General features: G+C 45.3%; 1 protein-coding gene across 2 annotated transcripts in view; it reads right to left on the minus strand.

The window, feature by feature from the left end:
- Window positions 1–21304, minus strand: part of LOC139250583 (leupaxin-like) — a 42342-nt gene extending 21038 nt beyond the window's left edge. Inside the window, exons 1-3 of one of the 2 annotated variants that reach the window (XM_070872982.1) lie at window positions 21161–21304; window positions 10133–10317; window positions 7335–7423 (exon numbers count right to left, since the gene is read on the minus strand). In XM_070872982.1, the coding sequence (XP_070729083.1) occupies window positions 7335–7423; window positions 10133–10317; window positions 21161–21173 (287 nt within the window). In that variant the 5' untranslated portion in view covers window positions 21174–21304. Of the gene's footprint in view, window positions 1–7334; window positions 7424–10132; window positions 10318–11520; window positions 11631–21160 lie in introns of those variants that run through there. The other variant, XM_070872981.1, reaches the window with a different exon arrangement.
- Between the last annotated feature and the right edge of the window lie 464 nt (window positions 21305–21768).

Here is a 21768-nt window from a genome sequence, read left to right on the forward strand (position 1 = left end):
GTTGTCGTTCCAGCACTCATCCATGTGAAACACCTCGTCACAGCTTTTGCCAGTCTGTGTAGCAACTCTTAACAAATACTCTTCATTTTCGTTGTGTAGCCTGCTTGCTATCCACTCTGCTACCTGCCCCCTGGTTCCACATGCTCCATCAGGGAGGGAGAGAGAAAACAGGGAATTATAGACCGGTCAGCCTGACATCGGGAGTGGGTAAAATGATGGAATCAATTATTAAGGATGTCATAGCAGCGCGTTTGGAAAGAGGTGACATGATAGGTCCAAGTCAGCATGGATTTGTGAAAGGGAAATCATGCTTGACAAATCTTCTGGAATTTTTGAGGATGTTTCCAGTAGAGTGGACAAGGGAGAACCAGTTGATGTGGTGTATTTGGACTTTCAGAAGGCTTTCGACAAGGTCCCACACAAGAGATTAATGTGCAAAGTTAAAGCACATGGGATTGGGGGTAGTGTGCTGACGTGGATTGAGAACTGGTTGGCAGACAGGAAGCAAAGAGTAGGAGTAAATGGGGACTTTTCAGAATGGCAGGCAGTGACTAGTGGGGTACCGCAAGGTTCTGTGCTGGGGCCCCGGCTGTTTACACTGTACATTAATGATTTAGACGAGGGGATTAAATGTAGTATCTCCAAATGTGCGGATGACACTAAGTTGGGTGGCAGTGTGAGCTGCGAGGAGGATGCTATTAGGCTGCAGAGTGACTTGTATAGGTTAGGTGAGTGGGAAAATGAATGGCAGATGAAGTATAATGTGGATAAATGTGAGGTTATCCACTTTGGTGGTAAAAACAGAGAGACAGACTATTATCTGAATGGTGACAGATTAGGAAAAGGGGAGGTGCAACGAGACCTGGGTGTCATGATACATCAGTCATTGAAGGTTGGCATGCAGGTACAGTAGGTGGTTAAGAAAGCAAATGGCATGTTGGCCTTCATAGCGAGGGGATTTGAGTACAGGGGCAGGGAGGTGTAACTACAGTTGTACAAGACCTTGGTGAGGCCACACCTGGAGTATTGTGTACAGTTTTGGTCTCCTATCTTGAGGAAGGACAAATGTAGAAATTCGGTGTAGCGCAGGAAAGAGTAGAGCCGCAGAACCTGAGGCAACTGAGATAAATATCTAGGTAAGTATCTAGCTATCTAGTATGTACATTCTTTGTGTCTAGCATCTCAGTGGTTCCTGTTAAGCTTCAGTAAAAAATTTGTCCTAGAAATTCGTCTCGAGTGGTGGCGTAAAACGGGCGGCACCAGATCGGACGCTAGTTATACACAGCGCCTGATATTCAGTTATTTTGACTGCTAAAAGTGGGATGATTGCTGGGACGTTGATGGAAGTAAGGGTAAAAATCGCAGAGGTACTGGCCACAATCTTCCAATCCTCCAGCAACGTTAGTGCAAAGGACAGAAGGATTGCAAATTGTACACCCTTGTTCAAAAATCGGGAAAGGATAAACCTGGCAATTACTGGCCAGTCAGTTCAACATTGGTGGTGGGGAATCTGTCGCAAACAATAATCCGGCAGAAAATAAACGGCTACTTGTACAAGCATTGTAAAGGAGAGACTGCACGGATTTGTTAAGGAGAAATTGTGTTTGCCTAACTTGATTCAGTTTTTTCATGAGGCAACAGAGAGGAGTGGATATGGGCATCATCATAGGCAGTCCCTCCGAATCGAGGAAGACTTGCTTCCACTCCAAACGTGAGTCCTTTGGTGGCAGAACTGTTCAATGAGAGAATCACAGACCCTGTCACAGGTGGGACAGACATTCGTCGGGGGAAGGGGACGTGGTGGTACTGGTTTGCCACACGCTCCTTCCGCTGCCTGCGTCTGACCTCTTCACACTCACGGCATTGAGATTTGAAGAGCTCAACGCCCTCCCGGACGCATTTTCTCCACTTAGGGCGGTCTTTGGCCAGGCACTCCCAGGTGTCAGTGATGATGTCACACTTCACCAGGGAGACTTTGAGGGTGTCCTTGTAACGTTTCCGTTGCCCACCTTTAGTCATTTGCCATGAAGGAGCTCCGCACAGAGCAATTGTTTAGGTAGCCTCGTGTCTGATATGCGAACTATGTGGCCTGCCCAGTGAAGCTGATCAAGTGTGCGCCTGTCCTCCCAGGGGATTTGCAGGATCTTGCGGAGACATCGTTGGTGATATATCTCCAAAGACTTGAGGTGTCTTATGTACGTGGTCAATGATTCTGATCCATACAGGAGGGCGGGTATTACTACAGCCCTGTAGACCATGAGCTTGGTGGTGGATTTGAGGGCCTGGTCCTTGAACGCTCTTTTCATCAGGTGGCCAAAGGCTGCACTGGCGCAATGGAGGTGATGTTGAATCTCCGTATCAATTTCTGCCTTTGTTGATAAAAGTCTCCCGAGGTGTGGGAAGTGGTCCACCTCGTCGAGGGCCGCGCCATGAATCTTGATGATTGGAGGGCGGTGCTGTGCGGTGGAGACAGGCTGGTGGAGGACCCTTGTCTTATGGATGTTAAGCATAAGGCCCATGCTTTCATATGCCTCGGTGAATACATCAACTATATCCTGGAGTTCAGTCTCCGAATGTGCGCAGACGCAGGCGTCGTCCGTGTATTGCAGCTCAACGACAGAGTTTGGGGTGATCTTGGATCTGGCCTGGACGTGGCATAGTTCAAACAGCTTCACACTGGTTCTGTAGTTAAGTTTCCCTCCAGCGGGGAGCTTGTTGACTGTGAGATGGAGCATGGCAGCGAGGAAGATTGAGAAGAGGGTTGGAGCGATGACACAGTCCTGTTTGATCCTGGTCCGGATGTGGATTGGGTCTGTGATGGATCCATTGATAAGGATCACAGCCTGCATGTCGTCGTGCAGCAGGTGAAGGATGTTGACAAACGTTTGGGGACATCCAAAATGGAGGTAACGGTCCATAAGCCCTCACGGTTGACAGGGTCAGAGGCCTTTGTAAGGTCCAAAAGGCCTGACGCTGCTTCCTGCATTTTTCCTGCAGCTGTGGCACTGCAAAGACCATGTCCATTGTGCCTCGTCGGGGACGAAATCCGCACTGTGACTCCGGGAGCAGCTCCTCGGCCACAGGGAGAAGGCGATTGAGGAGAACTCTTGTGACAACTGTCCCAGTGGCTCATAGCAGGGAGATTCCCCTGTAGTTGCCGCAATCGGACTTGTTCCCCATTTTTAAAGATGGTCATGATCACTGCATCTCTGAGATTTCCCGGCATGCTCTCCTCCCTCCAGATGAGAGAGATGAGGTCATGTATCCGCGCCAACAGCGCCTCTTCACTATACTTTAACGCCTCAGCAAGAATTCCATCCGCACCCGTAGCCATGTTGTTCTTGAGCTGTTTTATGACTTTGCCTACCTCGTGCAGTGTTGGGGTCTCACTGAGGTGGTGGCGTGTAGCATACTGCGGGATTGAGTCGAGAACACTCGAGTCAAAGGCAGAGTCTCGATTCAGGAGATCTTCAAAGTGCTCCTTCCAGCGGGCCCTGACAGCCTCGGTGTGCTTGATGAGTGTGTCCCCATTCTTGGCCAGGATTGGGGTGGGGCCTTGGATGTTTGGACCATAGGTGGCCTTGACCGCAGAGAAGAATCCTCACATATCGTGGCTGTCGGCCAGTTGTTGTATCTCCTGTGTTTTCTCCATCGACCACCTGTTCTTTAGGTCCCGTGCTTTTTTATTGGAACTCAGCCTTGAGTCATCTTAAGGTTGCTTTGCAGCTCGCGAGTTGGGTTGTTTCTTGAGGCTCAATAATGCTCTGTGCTTACAATCTATTCGTTCTTGGATCTCCTGATCATTTTCATCAAACCAGTCCTGGTGTTTTCTGGTTGAGGGACCAAGTGTCTCTTCACAGGCACTGGTTATGGAGGCCTGGAGGGCAGACCAAGCGCTGTGGACATTCAACATCTCGGAGTCATCAAGGTACGCCAGATTAGCTGTGAGGCGCTGACTGTATAGGGCTCCTTTAGCTGGATCTTTAAGTGCCCCAGCATTAACTTTTTTGCGGAACTGCTTCTGCTGTCCCCTCTGCTTTGGGGCTATGTTTATATTGATGATGGATCGGATTAGGCGGTGGTCTGTCCAGTCGTCATCAGCTCCTGTCATAGCACAGGTGATGCGTACATTCTTGTGATCCTTGGCTCGGGTGATGATGTAGTCCAGCAGGTGCCAGTGTTTGGAGCGAGGGTGTTACCACGATGCCTTGTATTTGTCCCTCTGGTGGAACAGGTGTTGGTGATGAGGAGTTCGTGTTCTAGTCATTTTGTCAAGAGTAGTGTACTGCTGGAATTGGGTTTCCCTACCCCCTCTCTGCCAATCACGCCTCCCCAGAGGTCTATGTCTTTGCCGACCCTGGCATTAATGTCACCTAGGAAGATCAATTTGTCCCCCGTGGGGATGCGGGACAGGGATGTCACGAGATTGGAATAAAAACCCTCTTTAGCTTCATCCGTTGCATCGAGTATTTGGCCATATGCACTGATGACTGTGGTGCATTGGTTCCAGGATAGGGTAAGGCAAAGAATCATGAGGCATTCATTAACGCCGCAGTGGGAGTCTTTGAGGGGGTCGACCAGTTCATGTTTGACGGCGAAGCTGACTCCATGAAGGCGGCGTTCTTCCTCTGGTTTTCCTTTCCAGAAAAAGATGTAACCTCCATCATGTTCCTTGAGCTGGCCTTCCCTGCTCGCCGGATCTCGCTTACGGTGGCAATGTCGATGTCAAAGCGTCTAAGTTCCCGGGCAACTGTGGCGGTGTGGTGTTCTAGCCAGTTGCTGTTGGAATTGTCCATGAGAGTCCTGACTTTCCAGGTCCCAAGCGTCATATTAGCGAAATGGAAGATGCCTGTGCGTCAGTTTTTTTAACGTGGGGGGTGGCGGGGGAGGAGGGGGGCGCTGCACACAGGCAACCGCACAGGCTTAGCTGAGAAAGGTATTAGTCCAGTGGTAAGGGGGTCTAAGACGACTGGAGACCAGGCACTGTTGTACAAGCCTAATTGCCTACAGTGAAGTGTTGGCTGCAAGCTCGGTGCTGAGCAGCGCCATTGATGGTAGATGACCCAAGGCTTAGTTGGGGGGGGGGGGGGGGCAGGCATTGGGAAGGTCAGCTGCCCGATGTTTTGGAAAGTTTCTTCCAAGGTTAAACATTTCCCCAAAGGTTTCTAGGTTGTTTTAAAATTTTAAGAGTTTAAAAATATTTCCAAATTATTTTTTTTTAAGTTACACAGGCTGATTGAAGGTTTAATGAATAGATTGAGAGTGGATTAAAAGTTATAGAAAAAAGTTCTCCAAGTTGATAAAAAAAATGTAAAAGTTTTCCCGAATTGTTTAAGAAGTTTAAAAGTTGATTAAATGTTTAAAAATTGAGTCCCTTCGGCTGGTTGAGCGCCGGCCCGGGACAGAATGATTCACAGTACTGCCGGAACACTCCACTCCAGCGTCTTCCTTGTGGCCGGAGGGCCAGCGGGCCCAGAAGAGCCGGCGGGCCCCGGATGAAAGTGTCAGCAGGTACCGGCGGGCCCCGAAGAGCCGGCTGGCCTCGAAGAGTCAGCAGGCCCCGAAGTGTCGGCGGGCCCCAGAAGAGTCGGCGGGCCCCGGCAGACCTCGGAGGAGCTGGTGGGCCCAGAACAGCCAGCGGGCCCCGGGGTCCTTTGGACCCGGGGTAGAAGCGGATTGATGCAGGGGTCCTTTCGACCTGGGATCGAAGCGGGCCGGTGCGGGGTTCCTTCGGCCCGGGATACTCTACCCCTGGTGTCAATGGAGCTCCCAAAGCTGTGCGCTGCGGTCAAATATGGTCCTCTTGGGGTGAGAGGTCTGAGCTCGGGGCCCACTGATGCACTTCCGAGCAGGACAGTCTGGATAGCAATCGTGAGCAAGAAACTGGCCGAATGTCCCTTTCCTTAGAGCAGGCTGCTGGATGTGGGAAGTGCAGTTTCAAAAGGCGTTTAATAAACTATCGCATGTTAGGCTTGTTGACAAAATTGAAGCCCAGGGAATAAATGGGGATAAAAGCAGCATGGATGTACAATTGGGTAAGGGATAGAAAACTGAGAGTTGTGGTGAATGGTTGTTGTTCCGACTGGAAGGAGGTATGCCACGGAGTTCTCCAAGGTTCAGTACTGTGAACACTGCTGTTTTTAAAATACATTAATGGGCCTGTGGATACAGGTCTTAATTTCGACATTTAAAGATGCCACGAAACTGGGAAGTGCAGTCAATAGTAAGAAAGAAGGTGTTAGACTTCCAGAGGACATATACAGACTCGTGAAAAGGACAGGACACGTGCCCGATGAAATTCAATGCAGCAACATGTGAGGTGATACATTTTAGTAGGAAGAATGAGGAGAGACAAAGCATGATAAATGATACAATTTTTAAGGCGTTGCAAGAAAACAGAGACCTGGTGTGTTTGTGCACAAACCTTTGAAGTTGGAAGGGCATGTGGAGAAAGTGGTCACAAAAAACAGACGGAATCCTGAGCTTTATAAATAGAGGCATAGAGTACAAAAGCAAAGATGTTATGATGAACCTTTACAAAACATTGGTTCGAGCTCAACTGGAGTATTGTGTCCAATTCTGGGCACCGCAACATTAGGAAGGATGTGAAGGCCTCAGAGAGCCTGAAGATTTACACTGTACAGAGTGTTGGTAAGACCACACCTGGAATACTGCGGAAAGCTTTGGTCTCCGTATTTAAGGAAGGATATACTTGCCTTGGAGAATATTCAGAGAAGGTTCACTAGGTTGATTCCGGAGATCTGGGGGTTGACTAGGTTGGACCTCTACACATTGGAGTTCAGAAGAAGGAGAGGTGATCTTATTGAAACATATAATTTAATGAGGGGACTCGAGAAGGTGGATGCAGAGAGGATATTTCCATTCATAGGGGACAGAGTCTCAGAATAAGGGGTCGCCCATTTAAAACTGAAATTAGGAGAAATTTATTTTCTGAGAGGAATGTAAATCTGTGGAATTCTCTTCCCCAGTGAGCCGTGGAGGCTGGGTCATTGAATATATTTAAGGTGGAGGTAGATAGATTTTTGAGCGTGAAGGGAGTAAAGGGTTATGGGGAGCGGGCAGGGAAGTGGACCTGAGTCCATGATCAGATCAGCCATGATCTTATTGAATGGTGGAGCAGGCTCGAGGGGCCAAATGGCCTACTCCTGCTCCTATTTATTTTGTGGCATTGATACTTTTACTGTGAGATCATGATAACGGTGGACTACAAACTAGGTAACAATAGGAAGAATGGTGTACTAGCAGAGTTTCATTGACAATCTAAGGCTAAACTTTTTCATCTCTTTTTCCCTTCCTAAATTACCCCAGCTCACCTGTAAACTGGACCGTATTCATTAGATTCATCTCCTTTATGACTTGTGGCCGCAGCACCATTGACACGTGATATATAGACTGGCTGGAACTGGAAATACAAAATTTGCAGAAAAGGTATTCACGTGTGCACATAGCAATACATCAGACTAGACAACACATGAGGAGATAATAATTTGTATTGTGGCAGCCTTTGTTACATCATCAGAAAGTCCCAGAACGTTTCAGAGCCAAAGAAATATTGGGGCTGGAACTTAAAGTTGCCACCCGGGTGTAAAACAGATATTGCAGAGGGACCACCCAATTTTTATTCCTCTTTATTTTTGGACAGCAATTTCAAAATCTACCCCTTGGTCATCCTTATAGAACAGTAAAACACAGAAGCTAATTTGCACAAGATCTAACATTTAGCAGTCAGGTAAATAGCCAGATAATCTGTTTTATAGATTTTGGTTCAGAGCTAAATGCAGGCTGGGACACTGGGCAACTCCTCCTGCTCTTCCTCGAGCAGTGCTGCAGAATATTTCAACATCCACCTGAGAGTACATGCATACCTTTATTTAAGATTGCATCAGGAAGATAGCACATCGGACAGTGCAGAACTCCCTCAGTACGGCACTGGAAAATCAACCAAGATTATGGGCTGCTGTCTCTGGAATGGTTCTTGAACCCACAACTTTCTAGCTCAGAAAAAAGAACGTCACTGCCAGGCCAAGGATGGCACCACACGTTCACGTTATATGCAGACAAGTGAAGCATGGAGTAAACTTTCAGAGCTGATTTAGATCTATTAAATCTCCCAAATAGCTCACGGAATCGCGGTTCCCTCTTCTAATGACATTATGGAAATAGGCAGAAAAATATGACAGGAAAGAAAGAAAGAATATCCCTTAGTTCTGGCACAGAGCTCTAGAAGTTGAGCACAGAGAGCGATCATTCAGTACATCCTACCTGTGCCGGATCATTGCTGGAAAAATCCAAAAGGAATGTCACTGCCTGCATGTTCTTCATAATCCTATGTTCTCCTCTACTTCAAATATATATCCAACTTTCTTTCTTTATCTTTCTCCTCACTGTCCTAATGTTACCCTGAATAGAATGAATCGTTTTATTTTCCTATTCTACTCTATTAAAATCCTTGATAAAATCCGAAAGTCATGGAAACGCTCAGCATATCAGACCGAATCGATGGAGAGAGAGACAAAGTTAACGTTTCAGATCGAAAACATTTCGCTAAAAAAAATCAAAGTAATTTACAGGTGTGTTAAACAAATTTATATTGAATATCTGGTGGCTCCACTTGACTCTAGACCCGCATCGTAAATCCCTCCACATAGCTATAGATTCCCATCCGGGAGAACATGCTTCTAAATTTACACTATATATCCTCATTCATTGCAATAAATGTGGGGGCCAAAATTGAACGCAATATCATAGCCGTGGACCATCAGATGGTTTGTTCAAATTTACCATTTTTCATCATTCTTGCTCCCTACACCCCCTTTTATTAGTTTAATATGTTTTGGGATGCAGTTGGAACGTGGGTTGTTCCCTGAAAAGATGGGCACGGCCCTTCTCCTCCAATTGTTACATTGCTTGTGTTCATGATGCTTCCAGGGTTGTTTGAGATAGGGAATGCTAGGAGGTGCATCCAGCCAAAATGATTAAACAGGCCCGTTTGGTTCAAGTCAGGATCTTGTTTGACTTGGAGGGTGATTTGGCTGCGATGATGTTCCTCTGATCTATTTTTCTCTGGTATTTCTATGGAAGCAATCAGTTCCAATCAATAGCAATCATTTATTTTTGCTCCTTAACACCTTACAGAAGAGACTTGAAATCTGCAAAGGGATGTAGACAGGCTACGCGAGTGGACAAAAATTTGGCAGATGAAGTATAATGTGAGAAAATGTGAGTTTATCCACTTTGGCAGAAAAGATAGAAAATCAAATTATTATTTAAAGGGAGAAAAATTGCAACGTGCTGCAGTACTGGCCTTTATTGCAAGGGGGATAGAGTATAAAAGCAGAGAAGTCCTGCTACAACTGTACAGGGTATTGGTGAGGCCACACCTGGAGTACTGCGTCCAGTTTTGGTCTCCGTATTTAAGGAAGGATATATTTGCATGAGTGGCTGTTCAGAGAAGGTTCACTAGGTTGATTCCAGAGATGAGGAGGTTGACTTATGAAGAAAAGTTGAGTAGGTTGGGCCTATACTCATTGGAGTTCAGAAGAATGAGAGGCGATCTTATCGAAACACATGAGATAATGAGGGGGCTCAACAAGGTGGATGCAGAGAGGATATTACCACCGGTAGGGGACACTAAAACTAGGGGGCATAGTCTCAGAGTAAGGGGCCGCCCATTTAAAATTGAGATGAGGAGGAATTTCTTCTCTCAGAGTGTTTTACAATCTATGGAATTCTCTGCCCCAGAGAGCTGTGGAGGTTGCGTCATTGAAAAAACTTAAGGCGGAGATAGACAAAGTTTTGAGCGATAGAGGGATAAAGGGTTATGGGGAGCGGGCAGGGAAGTGGATCTGTGTCCATGATCAGATCAGCCATGATCTTATTAAATGGCAGAGCAGGCCAAATGGCCTACTCCTGCTCCTTATGTTATGTTCTAAACAAATGTAATCATTATTCTTTGGAAGCAAAGAATGCAGTGACAACATTCTTCCAAGTCTATTTTTTTTGTCAAAGCAAGTCTGAAATGTCGTGCAATGTAGGGGAATTTCTGACTAACAACCAACCCTCTCTATTCCATGTAATATTTTTGTTACAATAAGGATAAGATGCTTCTTACCTCTAATCGTGCCGAGGATGATGCCCCAGGACCACCACCACAGGCCTGCGGATTCAAGTCTTTAGAATGCACTGGCTCTTGGGTTGAAACTGCTGACAGGAGGTCATAATCAGTTAGAGCTGAGTGATCTGGGTTACCTCCATAATCACTCCCCGTCGTTATCTCAAGTTCAGCCAGCAATATATCTGAAAGGCAATACGGATGTTAGAACGGACGTCGATTCACGTTGACCATTCATCACACACTCAAGCGGTAAGACAAACAAGACTCGTAGAATCGTTACAGCACAAAAGGAAGCCATGCGGTCTGTCGAGCCCATGCCGGCTCTCTAAAAAGCACTTCACCTAGTCCCACTCCCCGACCTTTCCCTGTAGTCCTGCAATTTTTATTTATTTCAGGTAGATTTCTAATTCCCCTCTGAAAGCCACGATTGAATCTATCTCCACCCCCTTTCAGGCGGTGCATTCCAGATTGAATCACTCACTGCATTAAAAAGTGTTCCCTCATTCTTCAGCCAATCACCTTAAATCTGTGTCCTCAGGTTCTCGATCTTTCCGCCAATGGGAACAGTTTCTCTCTACCTACCCTCTCCAGACCCCTCATAATTTTGAAGACCTTGATCAAACCTCTTCTCAACCTTCTCTGCTCCAAGGAGAACTACCCCAGCTTTTCCAGTCTATCCACGTAAGTGACGTCCCTCATCCCTGGAACCATTCTTGTAAACCTTTTCTCCGTCCTCTCTTAAAGCCTTCAAATCCTTCCTAAATTGAGGTGCCCAGAATTGGGCACATTACTCCAGTTGTGGCCGAAACAGTGTTTTGTATAGGTTCATCGTAACAAATTGAACTCTCGCTGAAAAAAATGTTGTTAATACTTATCGATTCCTGAAATATATTTGGTTAGTAAGCAGCAACGTACTGAATGAATGCACGCTTGCTTCTTATGGAAATCTCTCATTTTGCTCAGGAGGAAAATACTTTGGCCACGGCTTGGAATGACATTAATGTTTGTTGAAGGTTATTCTTTTTGCAAACTCGAAGATGCGCCATTGGTCGCTCTTCTTTATGACTTGTGAAATTTGTATCCAGCGTATTAGAACCCCGTTGAGCCCAAATGCTTAATCTGTAAAAGTACATTTCAGATACTTGGCCTGAGGTGTGATACTGAAGTGCCACATTCATGCAGTAGCATTCATTTAATGCAATTTATATTAATGTTTTTAAAAGTGAAATGTTTAACAAAACATGTGTGTGTTTTATTTGATTGTAGGGGTACTCTCATTGATAGCAATAGGAGTTCGGAGCTCAGAGCTCCCATTTCTATGAATGTGAATACTACATTGTGATTGGTGGTCCAGGCCCATGTGATCCCAGGATGTGCATATGCACCTGCAATACGTGGGCCTTTGCGCTGGTCTGGGCATCTAGGCCTCGAAGCACAAGTGTTCATTCCTCCGGGACCACCAGGTAATTTCGGTTGCAGGCATCCGACCGCAATTTTTGGCTCATTATATTTCTTCTCAACCTCCGTTGTAGAGATAATCTCAGAAGCCTAAATTGCTCCTGGTTTTCTTTTAATTATATTCCAGGTTATTTTCGTGTGCCGTTCATTTTTCTCCACCTCCTCTATTCTGATCCTAGTTGAATGGTCGTTCGTTTTTTAATTTATTTTCACGTTTTGACGTAGGTCTGCAGGGCAAGGATTAGAGTGATGAAATTAGACTTGTTGGGCTAGAGATGCGCTAATGCCAAGAAATGGCCAGTGTATAGACTGAAAATGGCTAAGCAGATACTGTTGAACATCGTCGAGGATAAATGCTGACTTCGTCCTCACTCCTCATTATAATGATTGCATTCATGATAAGAACATAAGAAATAGGAGCAAGAGTCGGCCATTTGGCCCCTCGAGCCTGCTCCGCCATTTAATAACATCATGGCTGATCTGAACTTGGCCCCAACTGATTGGAAGAATGAGCAGTGATCTTATTGAAACATATAAGATTCTGAGGGGGCTCGACAGGGTAGATGCAGAGAAGAAGTTTCCTCTTATGGGGAAATCTAGAACTAGAGGGTATAGTTTCAGAATAAAGGGTCGCCCAGTTGAGACAGAACTGAGGAGGAATTTCTTCTCTCAGAGGGTTGTGAATCTTTGGAATTCTCTACCACAGGGAGCTGTGAAGGCTGGGTCGTTGAATATATTTAAGATTGATATAGACATATTTTTGAATGACAAGGGACTCAAGGGTTACGGGGAGCGGGCTGGAAAGTGATGTTGAGGCCAGGCTCAGATCAACCATTATTTTATTGAATGACGGAGCAGGCTCGAGGGCCCAAATTGCCTACACCTGCTCGTATTCCTTAAGTTCTTATGTTCTTCACTTCCCTGCCCACTCCCCTATCTTTCAAAAATCTGTCTATCTCTGCCTTAAATATATTTAATGACCCAGCCTCAACAGGTCGCTAGGGTAGAGAATTCCAAAGATTCACAACCCTCTGAGAGAAGAAATTCCTCCTCATCTCCATTTTAAATGTGCGACCCCTTATTCTGAAACTCTGTCTCCTAGTTCTAGATCCCCCCCCCCACAAGGAGAAACATCCACTCTGTATCTACCCTGTCCAGTCCTCTCAGAATCGTATAGGTTTAAATAATATATTTTCTCATTCTTCTAAACTCCAATGAGTATAGGCCCAACCTGCTCACCCTTTCTTCATAAGACAACCCCTTCATCTCAGGAATCAACCTAGTGAACTGAACTGCCTCCAATACAAATATAACCAGCCTTAAATAAGGAGACCAAAATTGTACGCAGTGCTCCAGGTGTGGTCTCACCAATACAGTTGTAGCAAAACTTCCCAAATTGTATACTTGCAATAAAGCCATTTGCCTTCCTAATTACTTGCTGTATCTGCATAGATACTTTTATTGTGTGTTTGGAATATTTTTTGATCTCTCTCATTTCATCTTTGCGTCCAGTAGAACGCTGTGATATGACATGAGACAGGGATTGTATAATGGGAATGTGGTGAGCTACAGGGATCTGGGTTTTCATTCATGTGAATCGGAGTCTGATGAGCCAGTCATGGACAGCCCACCTAGAAGGGTGAATGACTCGCTGCCTCCGCCCTCCCTCCTGTTCCTCTTCCCCCTCATCCTCCTCTCCCTCGTCCTCTCCTCCCTGACCTCTTCCTCCTCAACCTGTTCATCCCAGTCCTCCACCGCATCGTCATCCTCCTGAGGTGATGCCACAATCCTGCAGCCCCCATGACTGTTATGAAATGTGGCGAGCAGAAGCCTTTAGCGAATATTGGGTGACTTCTGCACATGAATCAGCACTCCTTGTCACCGAAAAAAAAAACTTGAAATAACTAAAGAGAACTGTGTCAGTTGCAGGAATTAGAAAACAGGCACTGAAACTGCAAACCCATGCCATCAATGATGTTGTCGCTATTAATAACTTTACCCTCCTCTGAGATCGAGTGGGACACCCACCCGGCAGTGCTAATGGAAGATCATAGACCTGAAACCTGGTTGCTCCTTTATTTCTTTTCCAGATTTTCAGCATCCACAGTATTTTACTTTGGTAGTGAGTAATATTGGACGGGCTGTAAAACCAATGTTCCACCCGATTCTGAGAGTTTCCCGTCAGGCATGTAAAGTTAAAATTACATCCGTGGTGCCCGATTGTGTAATGCACTTATGTCGATCCCAAATGTACTGATTATCTTGCAATGTTTAGTTAATACTAGCTCCGGTGACGAAAGACAAGTGGATAAGATAAAATTAACCAAAGTTGTGGTCCACTTTCACTGTTCAGTTGCTCCCTACCTAACACATTGGGTGTAGGCTTGGCCTGTAATGCGAAATATATGATGGATATATATACCACAAAAAGCAAGAGACCTAATAGCGAGCGCTGCCAAACCCCACTGGGAACAGCCTTCCTATCGCACAAACACACGTCGACCATTACCCTTTGCTTCCTGCCACTGAACCAATGTTGGAGCCCAGTTGCCACGATCGGTCGTGGCAACTGTGGGACCTTGTCAAAAACCCTGCTAAAATCTACGTAGATTCCACCAAAAAAACTCGCTGCCCTCATCGACCCTCCTTGTAATGTCCTGAAAAATTCAATCAAGTTCGCCAGACATGACCTTCCCTTAACAAATCCATGCTAGCTCTCTTTGACTAATCCGTGCCTTTCTAATTGACTTGCGATAATGGTCTCTTGGTTTCTAACGCCCCTTTCAAGATGAGTCATTTGGTTAGCAGAAGTTGGAGGAAACGTTCATTTTTCGCACAATTCAGTTGAAGGAATGTTGCGTCATCTTCTAAGTACTTAACAGTAAAAAAATAAAGTGGTGATTCGAAATGTTGCATTTTTTAGCAAATCTATCTGAACTACGATAGTTATCAGGAGAAGGGCTAATGGTCGGCATTGATTTGAGTGTTGAATAAAGCCGCCGGGTAGATCAAGGTAACTATGTGTCCAATTGAAGCGCAGCCTGTACGTTCCCGGAGACCTCTGGGTGAATCATACTTCAAGGCGTCAATCTTGGCTCAGTGGCAGGGCACTGGATCATATGATTGTGCGTCTAAGTCCTACTGCAGAGTCTAGAGCACATAATCTACTGCGGCACACCAGTGCAATACTGAGGCAATGCTGCACTGTCGGAGGTGCCATCTTTCGGATCGTCCGTTACACTGAACACCCGTCTGCCCTCTCCATTTGACATAAAATATCCCATGACATTATCGGAGGAAGAGCAAGAGAGTTCCCCCCGATGTCCTGATCAATATTTACACCTCAGCGAATATCACGAAATAAAATTATCGTGTTATTATTTCATCTGCTGGATTTTGCAGTGCATAAATTGGCTACCATATTTCCAACATTACAAGAGTGACTACACTTCAAAAAACACTTCGTTGGCAGTAAAGAGCTTTGGGACAGCCTGAGGTGGGAAAATGCGCATTATAAATGCAAATAAGTCTATACATTTACTAGGAAGGGGAACTGGAGTCCAGTTGCATGAAGTTACATGGGTGGCTCAACAGTACAGGGGTGGGGGGGGGGGGGTGGTTGGAGAAAGCTCAGAAAAGCAATAGTGACAGGGGATTCAATAGTCAGGGGGAAAGACAGGCGGTTCTGTGGCCACAGACGTGACTGCAGAATGGCATGTTGACTCCCTCATGCCAGGGTCAAGGATGTCAGTGAGCAGCTGCAGGATATTCTGAGGGGGTGGGGGAGGGTAAGCAGCCAGATGTCGTGGTCCATATCGGTACCAAAAACACACTCAGACAGAGGGATGAGCTCTGACAAGCAGATTGTAGGGAGCTGGGAAAGATTGAAAAGTAGGACCTCAACGATAGTACACTCTGGATTACTTCCAATCCCACGTACTAGTGACTATAGAAGTTGGAGGATAGAGCAGATACATGTGAGGCTGGAGAGATGGAGCCGGAGGCACAGCGTAAGATTCCTGAGGCATTGCGACCGGTTCTGGGGGAGGAGTGAACTGTACAAGCTGGATGGTTTGCACCTCAACAGAGCCGGGACCAATATCCTTGCGGGAGGGGATGGGTCGATTGCGCTATTGGGGAGGGTTTAAATGAGATTGCAGGGCGATGGGAACCTGTGACAAAATTCATAAGGGAGGGAAGCAAACCTGGAAATGGAAGGCAGAACATTATTAAGTGAGTTTGGAAATCTAAAAAATAGACAACAAAGGAGTTTGACAGTGCTAAATGGTATATGCTTCAACGCAAGGAGTCTAGTGAATAAGGCAGGTGACTTTAGGGCATAGATAGACATGATATCATAGAATAGACAGAAGTATGATATCACAGCTATTAGTGAAACATAGCCAGTAATTAGGCAGCCCAGAAAGAGAGGGGCCGTTCTGTACTTCGTGTTAGGGAATGAAGCTGGGCAGGTGGAAGGGGTAACGGTGGGAGGGCATTTTGGTGGTAGTGATCATTATTCGGATAGATTTAGCATAGTTATGGAAAAGGACAAAGATAGATCAGGCTAAATAAGTTCTCCTGAATGCGTTCTAAGGATTCTGCATCCTCCATAGTTTTTACACTGATTCTATCCCAGTTATTGTTAGGGTAGTTGAGATTCCCAACTATCACTGTCCTATTATATTTGCACTTCTCAGTTATTAGCCTACATAGTTCTTCTTCGATCTGCCTCTGCCCATAATAGTACATTTCCAGCAGTGTGATTGCCCTTTTTTTGTTCTTCAATTCAACCTCTATGGCTCATTTAATGATCATTGTAACATATCAACCCTCCTCACAGCTGCAATTGTTTCTTTAACTAATATTGTGATCCACCCTCCTATTTTATCCCGCCTGAAAACCCTGTAATCAGGAATGTCGAGCCATGTTTCAGCAATAGCTTTGATATCATACTTCCATGTGTCTACCTGTGCCACCAGTTCATTTCCTTATTCCCTTGGCTCCTTGCATTGATACAAGTACATTGCACACTGCCAAAGGACTTTGTTGTCTACTGTTTAGCCTTTGTTTCCTCTGACTTCCAAACTCACTTACTAACGCTCTGCCTTCCTTTTCCATCTTTTCTGCCCTCCCTTCTGAATCTAATCATCCCCCTGTCAAGCTAGATTAAACCCTCCCCAACAGCACCAGCAAACCGCCCCACCACCTGTCCCTCACAAGAGAATATTGGTCACGGTCCTGTAGAGTTGCAACCCTTCCGATTTGCTACAAAATATAACATTTCAAATCACCACTTTTAAAATGTTTTCTGTATTTTGAAGATTAGGCAGCATTTCTTTAACTGAACTGTGCTTAAAATGAACGTGTCTTTCAACTTCTGTTAATCAAGTGATTCGTCTTGCAGGCACCGTTGGAAAACAAGAGGCCATTTATATAATCATATAATCATAAAATTTACAGCACGGAAGGAGGCCATTTTGGCCCATTGTGTCCGCGCCAGCTGACCAAGAGCTATCCAGCCCAATCCCACTATCTACTCTTGGTCCGTAGCCCTGTAGATTACGCCACTTTAAGTGCATTTCCAAATATTTTTTTTAATGTGGTGAAGGTTTCTGTCTCTACTATCCTTTCAGGCAGTGGGTCCCAGACTCCCACCATCCTCTGAGTGAAGAACTATCCCCTGATGTCTCCTCTACACTTCCCCCAATTACTTTAAATCTATGCCTCTAGTTGTTAACCCTTCTGCCAACGGAAATAGGTTCTTCCTATCCACTCTATCCAGGCCCCTCATACTTTTATACACCATAATCAGGTTTCCGCTCATCCCTATCTGTTCCAAAGAAAACTGACCCAGCATCTCCAATCTTTCCTCCTGGCCAAAATTCTCCAGTCCAGACAACATTCTTGTAAATCTTTGTTGCACCATTTCGAGTGCAATCACATTTTTCCTGTAATGTGGTGATCAGAACTGCACGCAGTACGCCAGCTCCGGCCTATCTAGTGTTTTATACAGTTCAAGCATAAACTCCTTGCTACTGCATTCCATGCCTCGACTAATAAAGGTAAGTATTCCAAGTAGAAAGTGATGGATTAACCAAGGACAGTCAGCATGGATTTGTAAAGTGAAGGTCTGACTAAATTGATTGAATTTTTTGAGGAGGTAGCAAGGAGAATCGATGAATGTAGCGATTCTTTTGGTAGGCTACATATATTTTAGCAAGGCTTGTTACAAGAACCTACATGGCAGACTGATCAGAAAAGTAAAAGCTAAGAGATCGATGGAAAGTGGCAAAATGGATCCAAAATGAGCTCAGTGGTAATGAGCAAAGGGTAATAGTCGACGGGTGTTTTTGTGACTGGAAGATTGTTTACAGTGGAGTTCCAGAAGGCTCGGTACTAGGTCCCTTGCTTTTTGTGGTATACCTCAACGATTCATACTTTAATATACGGGACATAATTAAAAAGTTTGCAGATGAACTAAAACTTGACCATGTAGTTGATGGTGAGGAAGAAAGCTGCAGACTGCGGGAGGATATCAATTGACAGGTCAGCTGGCCAGAAAAGTGGCAAATGGAATTTAATCCGGAGATGGGGTAATGCATTTGGGGAGGGCTAGCAAGGCAAAATAATACACATTAAATGATAGGACACTGAAAAGTGTACAGCAACAAAGGGACCTTGGAGTGGAGGTCCATTGATCCCTGAAGGTAGCAGGCCAGGTAAATAACGTGGTTAAGTAGGCAAATGGAATACTTGCCTTTATTAGCCAGGACAGATAAAATATAAGAGTAGGGACGTTGTACTTCAACAGTATAAAACACTAATTAGGACACAGCTAGAGCACTGCATACAGTTCTGGTCGCCACATTACAGGAAATATGTGACTGTACCAGAGAGGGTACAGAGGAGATTTCCGAGGAAGTTGCCTGGACTGGTGGTTTAGCTTAAAGGAAAAAGAGGACAGGCTGTGGTTGTTTTCTTTGGAACAGAGAAGACCGGGGAGACTTAATTGAGCTGTATTAAATTATGAGGGGCCTAGGTAGAGTGGATAGGAAGGACCAGTTTCCCTTGGTAGAGGGATCAACAACCAGGAGACATAGATTTAAAGTAATTGGTGGAAGGATTAGAGGGTAGTTGAGGAGACCTTTTTTACCTAGAGGGTGGTGGGGATCTGTAACTCACTGCATGAAAGGGTGGTAGGGGCAGAAACCCTCATTGCATTAAAAAAAAGTACTTGGATATGCACGTGAGGTGCCGTAACCGACAGGACTACGGACCAAGAACTGGAAAATGGGAATAGTCTGGCTTTTTCAGCCCACAGTGATAGGATGGGCCGAATGGACTCCGTCCGTGCCGTAAATATCTATGATTCTATGATTGGAAGACAAAGCCACAATAAAATATAAATTCAGTGTTCAGCAAGGTCTGTTTGCAATCTGTGGCCTTTAAAGTAAAAAGGTTTTCTCTTGGCTTAGGGCCAAATTTGTCTTTTTTAGTATGGAGTACAAGGCGCTAGCATCCGATACAGCTCGTTCCTGTGCTGAAAAATAATCTGGCTGCGATATTTAAAGATCGCCTTTGTGTGTGTGAGAGAGATAGAGAGACTGAGATAGAGAATGTGTGTGTATCATTGAGTGACTCTGTGTGAGTGTGTGCATGAGAGAGAGAGAGAGAGAGAGAGAGAAAATGCGCACGCATATAAGTGAGTGTGTGTGTGGGAGAGAGACTCAGAAACAGAGACAGATACTGCGTCTGTGCATCTCTGAGTTACTCTGAGTGTGCGTGAGAGAGAGGAACACATACTCACAAACAGGGAGAGAGACAAAGGATGCATTTGTACCTCACTGAGTAAATTGGTATATGTGTGAAAAAGAGAGAGAAAGTCACACACAGACAGAGATAGAGAATGTGTGTCTATATCATTAATTGAATGATTGTATGTGTGAGACAAAATGAGAGCATGCACGCGTGTATCTGCGAGTGACTGTGTCCGTGTTTGTAACTGTGAGAGAGAGGTAGAGAAAGTGTATATCAGAGTGACTGCGTATGTGTCTGTGTGTGTGTGTGAGATGAGACAGAGAAGGATATCAGTGAGCGATTCTGAGTACATGTGTGTGTTTTAATCAGTGGAGAAGAAGCAGCAGGATGGTGAAATCTAACCTTTAACCATCGATGACGTCTACAATCCTACACAGACTGGTATTTAACAAGTTAATTTGCAAAGACCCGTGGCCGTAGCAGACGTTGCAACAGACACAGTAATCGCTGCTTACGTGCAAAGGGGAAAATCATCTTACTCATATAGATCCAAAGCTGGTGGAAGTGAGTTGCCCACAAACGGAAACGGGTTGCTTCTGTCTCTGCAAGTTGAAGCATTTTGCTTTTACTCTGTATTAGCTGCTGCACGCAGATGTTGAGACCTCTTCAGTTTTATTACACAGGGAAGTGTGTTCAAACTCACTGTGATCTGATTAAAATAGCAGTGGCTTTCAATTCACTCAAAACTCCACTTGAGAATTATGTAGTCGCCAGCATTTTTAAACATTTAGCTTTGATTGACACCCCGCGTTGGGCTTAATATTTTTTAAACTTTGCTCGCCGTCTGGTTTTCACCTCGATTCTTATCAGTGACTGGCGAAATGGGACCTACTTTCAACGGCATTCTGCAGATTGCAAACCGCAGTCAGCCGAGGCTAGCGATGATATATTTCACGTTTCCGTTCTCCGAGCTTGTTGACAACTTACAACCGCCCAATGGCAAAAGAAGTGTTTGGAAATTCGTGTCACTTCACTTTAATTTGCGTTTCAAAGAATCTATCCCCGCCATTTATTTACAAAGATATTACTCAGTAGGTTCGCTTTGTAATATTAAGGCACATTGGCACGCCATGCTTGTAAAGGAAACTTTCTCCCTCTCACTGATATTTTGAAACCACATATTACAACATTGTCTCCCGTTTACACGTGTTAAGTAAAACTAAAGATATTTACCAATCGATACAGGGATGGTTAGAAAATGGTTTTAAGGATAACATGCGTTGATAACCACGAGTCAAAGATTTAAGATCATTGGCATGAAAGGGGAGGGGGATCAAAAGGTACGTAACTACCCAACGAGCTGTTATGATCCGGAATGCGTTGCTTTAAAAGGGCGGTGGAAAGAGATACAATAGTAATTTTCAAAAAAGAATTGGATATATACAGTCAAAGGAAAATATTGCTGGGCTATGGGGAAAGAGCAGGGGAGTGGGACTAATTGGGTAGTCCTATCAGAAACCCAGCATATACACGGTGGGCCGAGACGCCTCCTTCTGTGCTCCAAGAATCCGTGGCAGTATTCTGTGATTCTAATACACAGACACCTCCACAGATGTTTATGAACAGTTCTGCACTTAATGCAGATTTATATTACCTTTTATATGACACTGGATTCCGAGTCCAAATAACTAAGGCACCCCCTTTAACCGCCACATCACTTTCTCCTCTCTGTCACTTGCGCTGTCTCCTGACCCTTTCCCTCGCCTTTGTTTTTACGTCCACACTCAGCCATTCTCAGTAACTCACCCAATTCATCCATTGAAAAGCTGGAAGCAGTCCTCGGTCCCGTCCGATCTGCTCCCGTCCCCGGTCAAGTCTCAACTGCTCGGAGGGAGAGGGGGGCGGATTCGGCCGGTCTCTGCGCTCTGTTCCCCGCTTAACAGGCTCTGAATGAAGCTGTCCAGGAAGTGCCGGCGTGCATCTACCTCGCTGTCACGTGTTCCACTCAAATGTTGCTCGCACAGAAAGTTCGAGTGGAGTGCAATCCGACATAGTTGAGTTTCTGGTCAATGGTGAGCCCCAGGATGTTGATGGTGGGGGATTCGACGATGCCAATGCCGTTAAATATCACGGGGCGGTGATTCAACTCTCGCTGGTTGGAGATAGTCATTGCCTGGCACTTGTGTGGTGCGAATGTTACTTGCCACTTTTCAGTCCAAGCCTGAATGTTGTCCAAGTCTTGCTGCATGTGGGCATGGACTGCTTCATTTTCTGAGGAGTTGCGAATGGCACTGAACACTGTGCAGTCATCAGCGAACATCCCCACTTCTGACCTTATGATGGAGGGAAGGTCATTGATGAAGCAAGTGAAGCTGCTTGGGCCTAGGACACTGCTCTGAGGAACTCCTGCAGCG

The sequence above is a fragment of the Pristiophorus japonicus genome, unplaced genomic scaffold (genome assembly GCF_044704955.1).
Source record: "Pristiophorus japonicus isolate sPriJap1 unplaced genomic scaffold, sPriJap1.hap1 HAP1_SCAFFOLD_394, whole genome shotgun sequence".
NCBI lineage: Eukaryota > Metazoa > Chordata > Chondrichthyes > Pristiophoridae > Pristiophorus > Pristiophorus japonicus.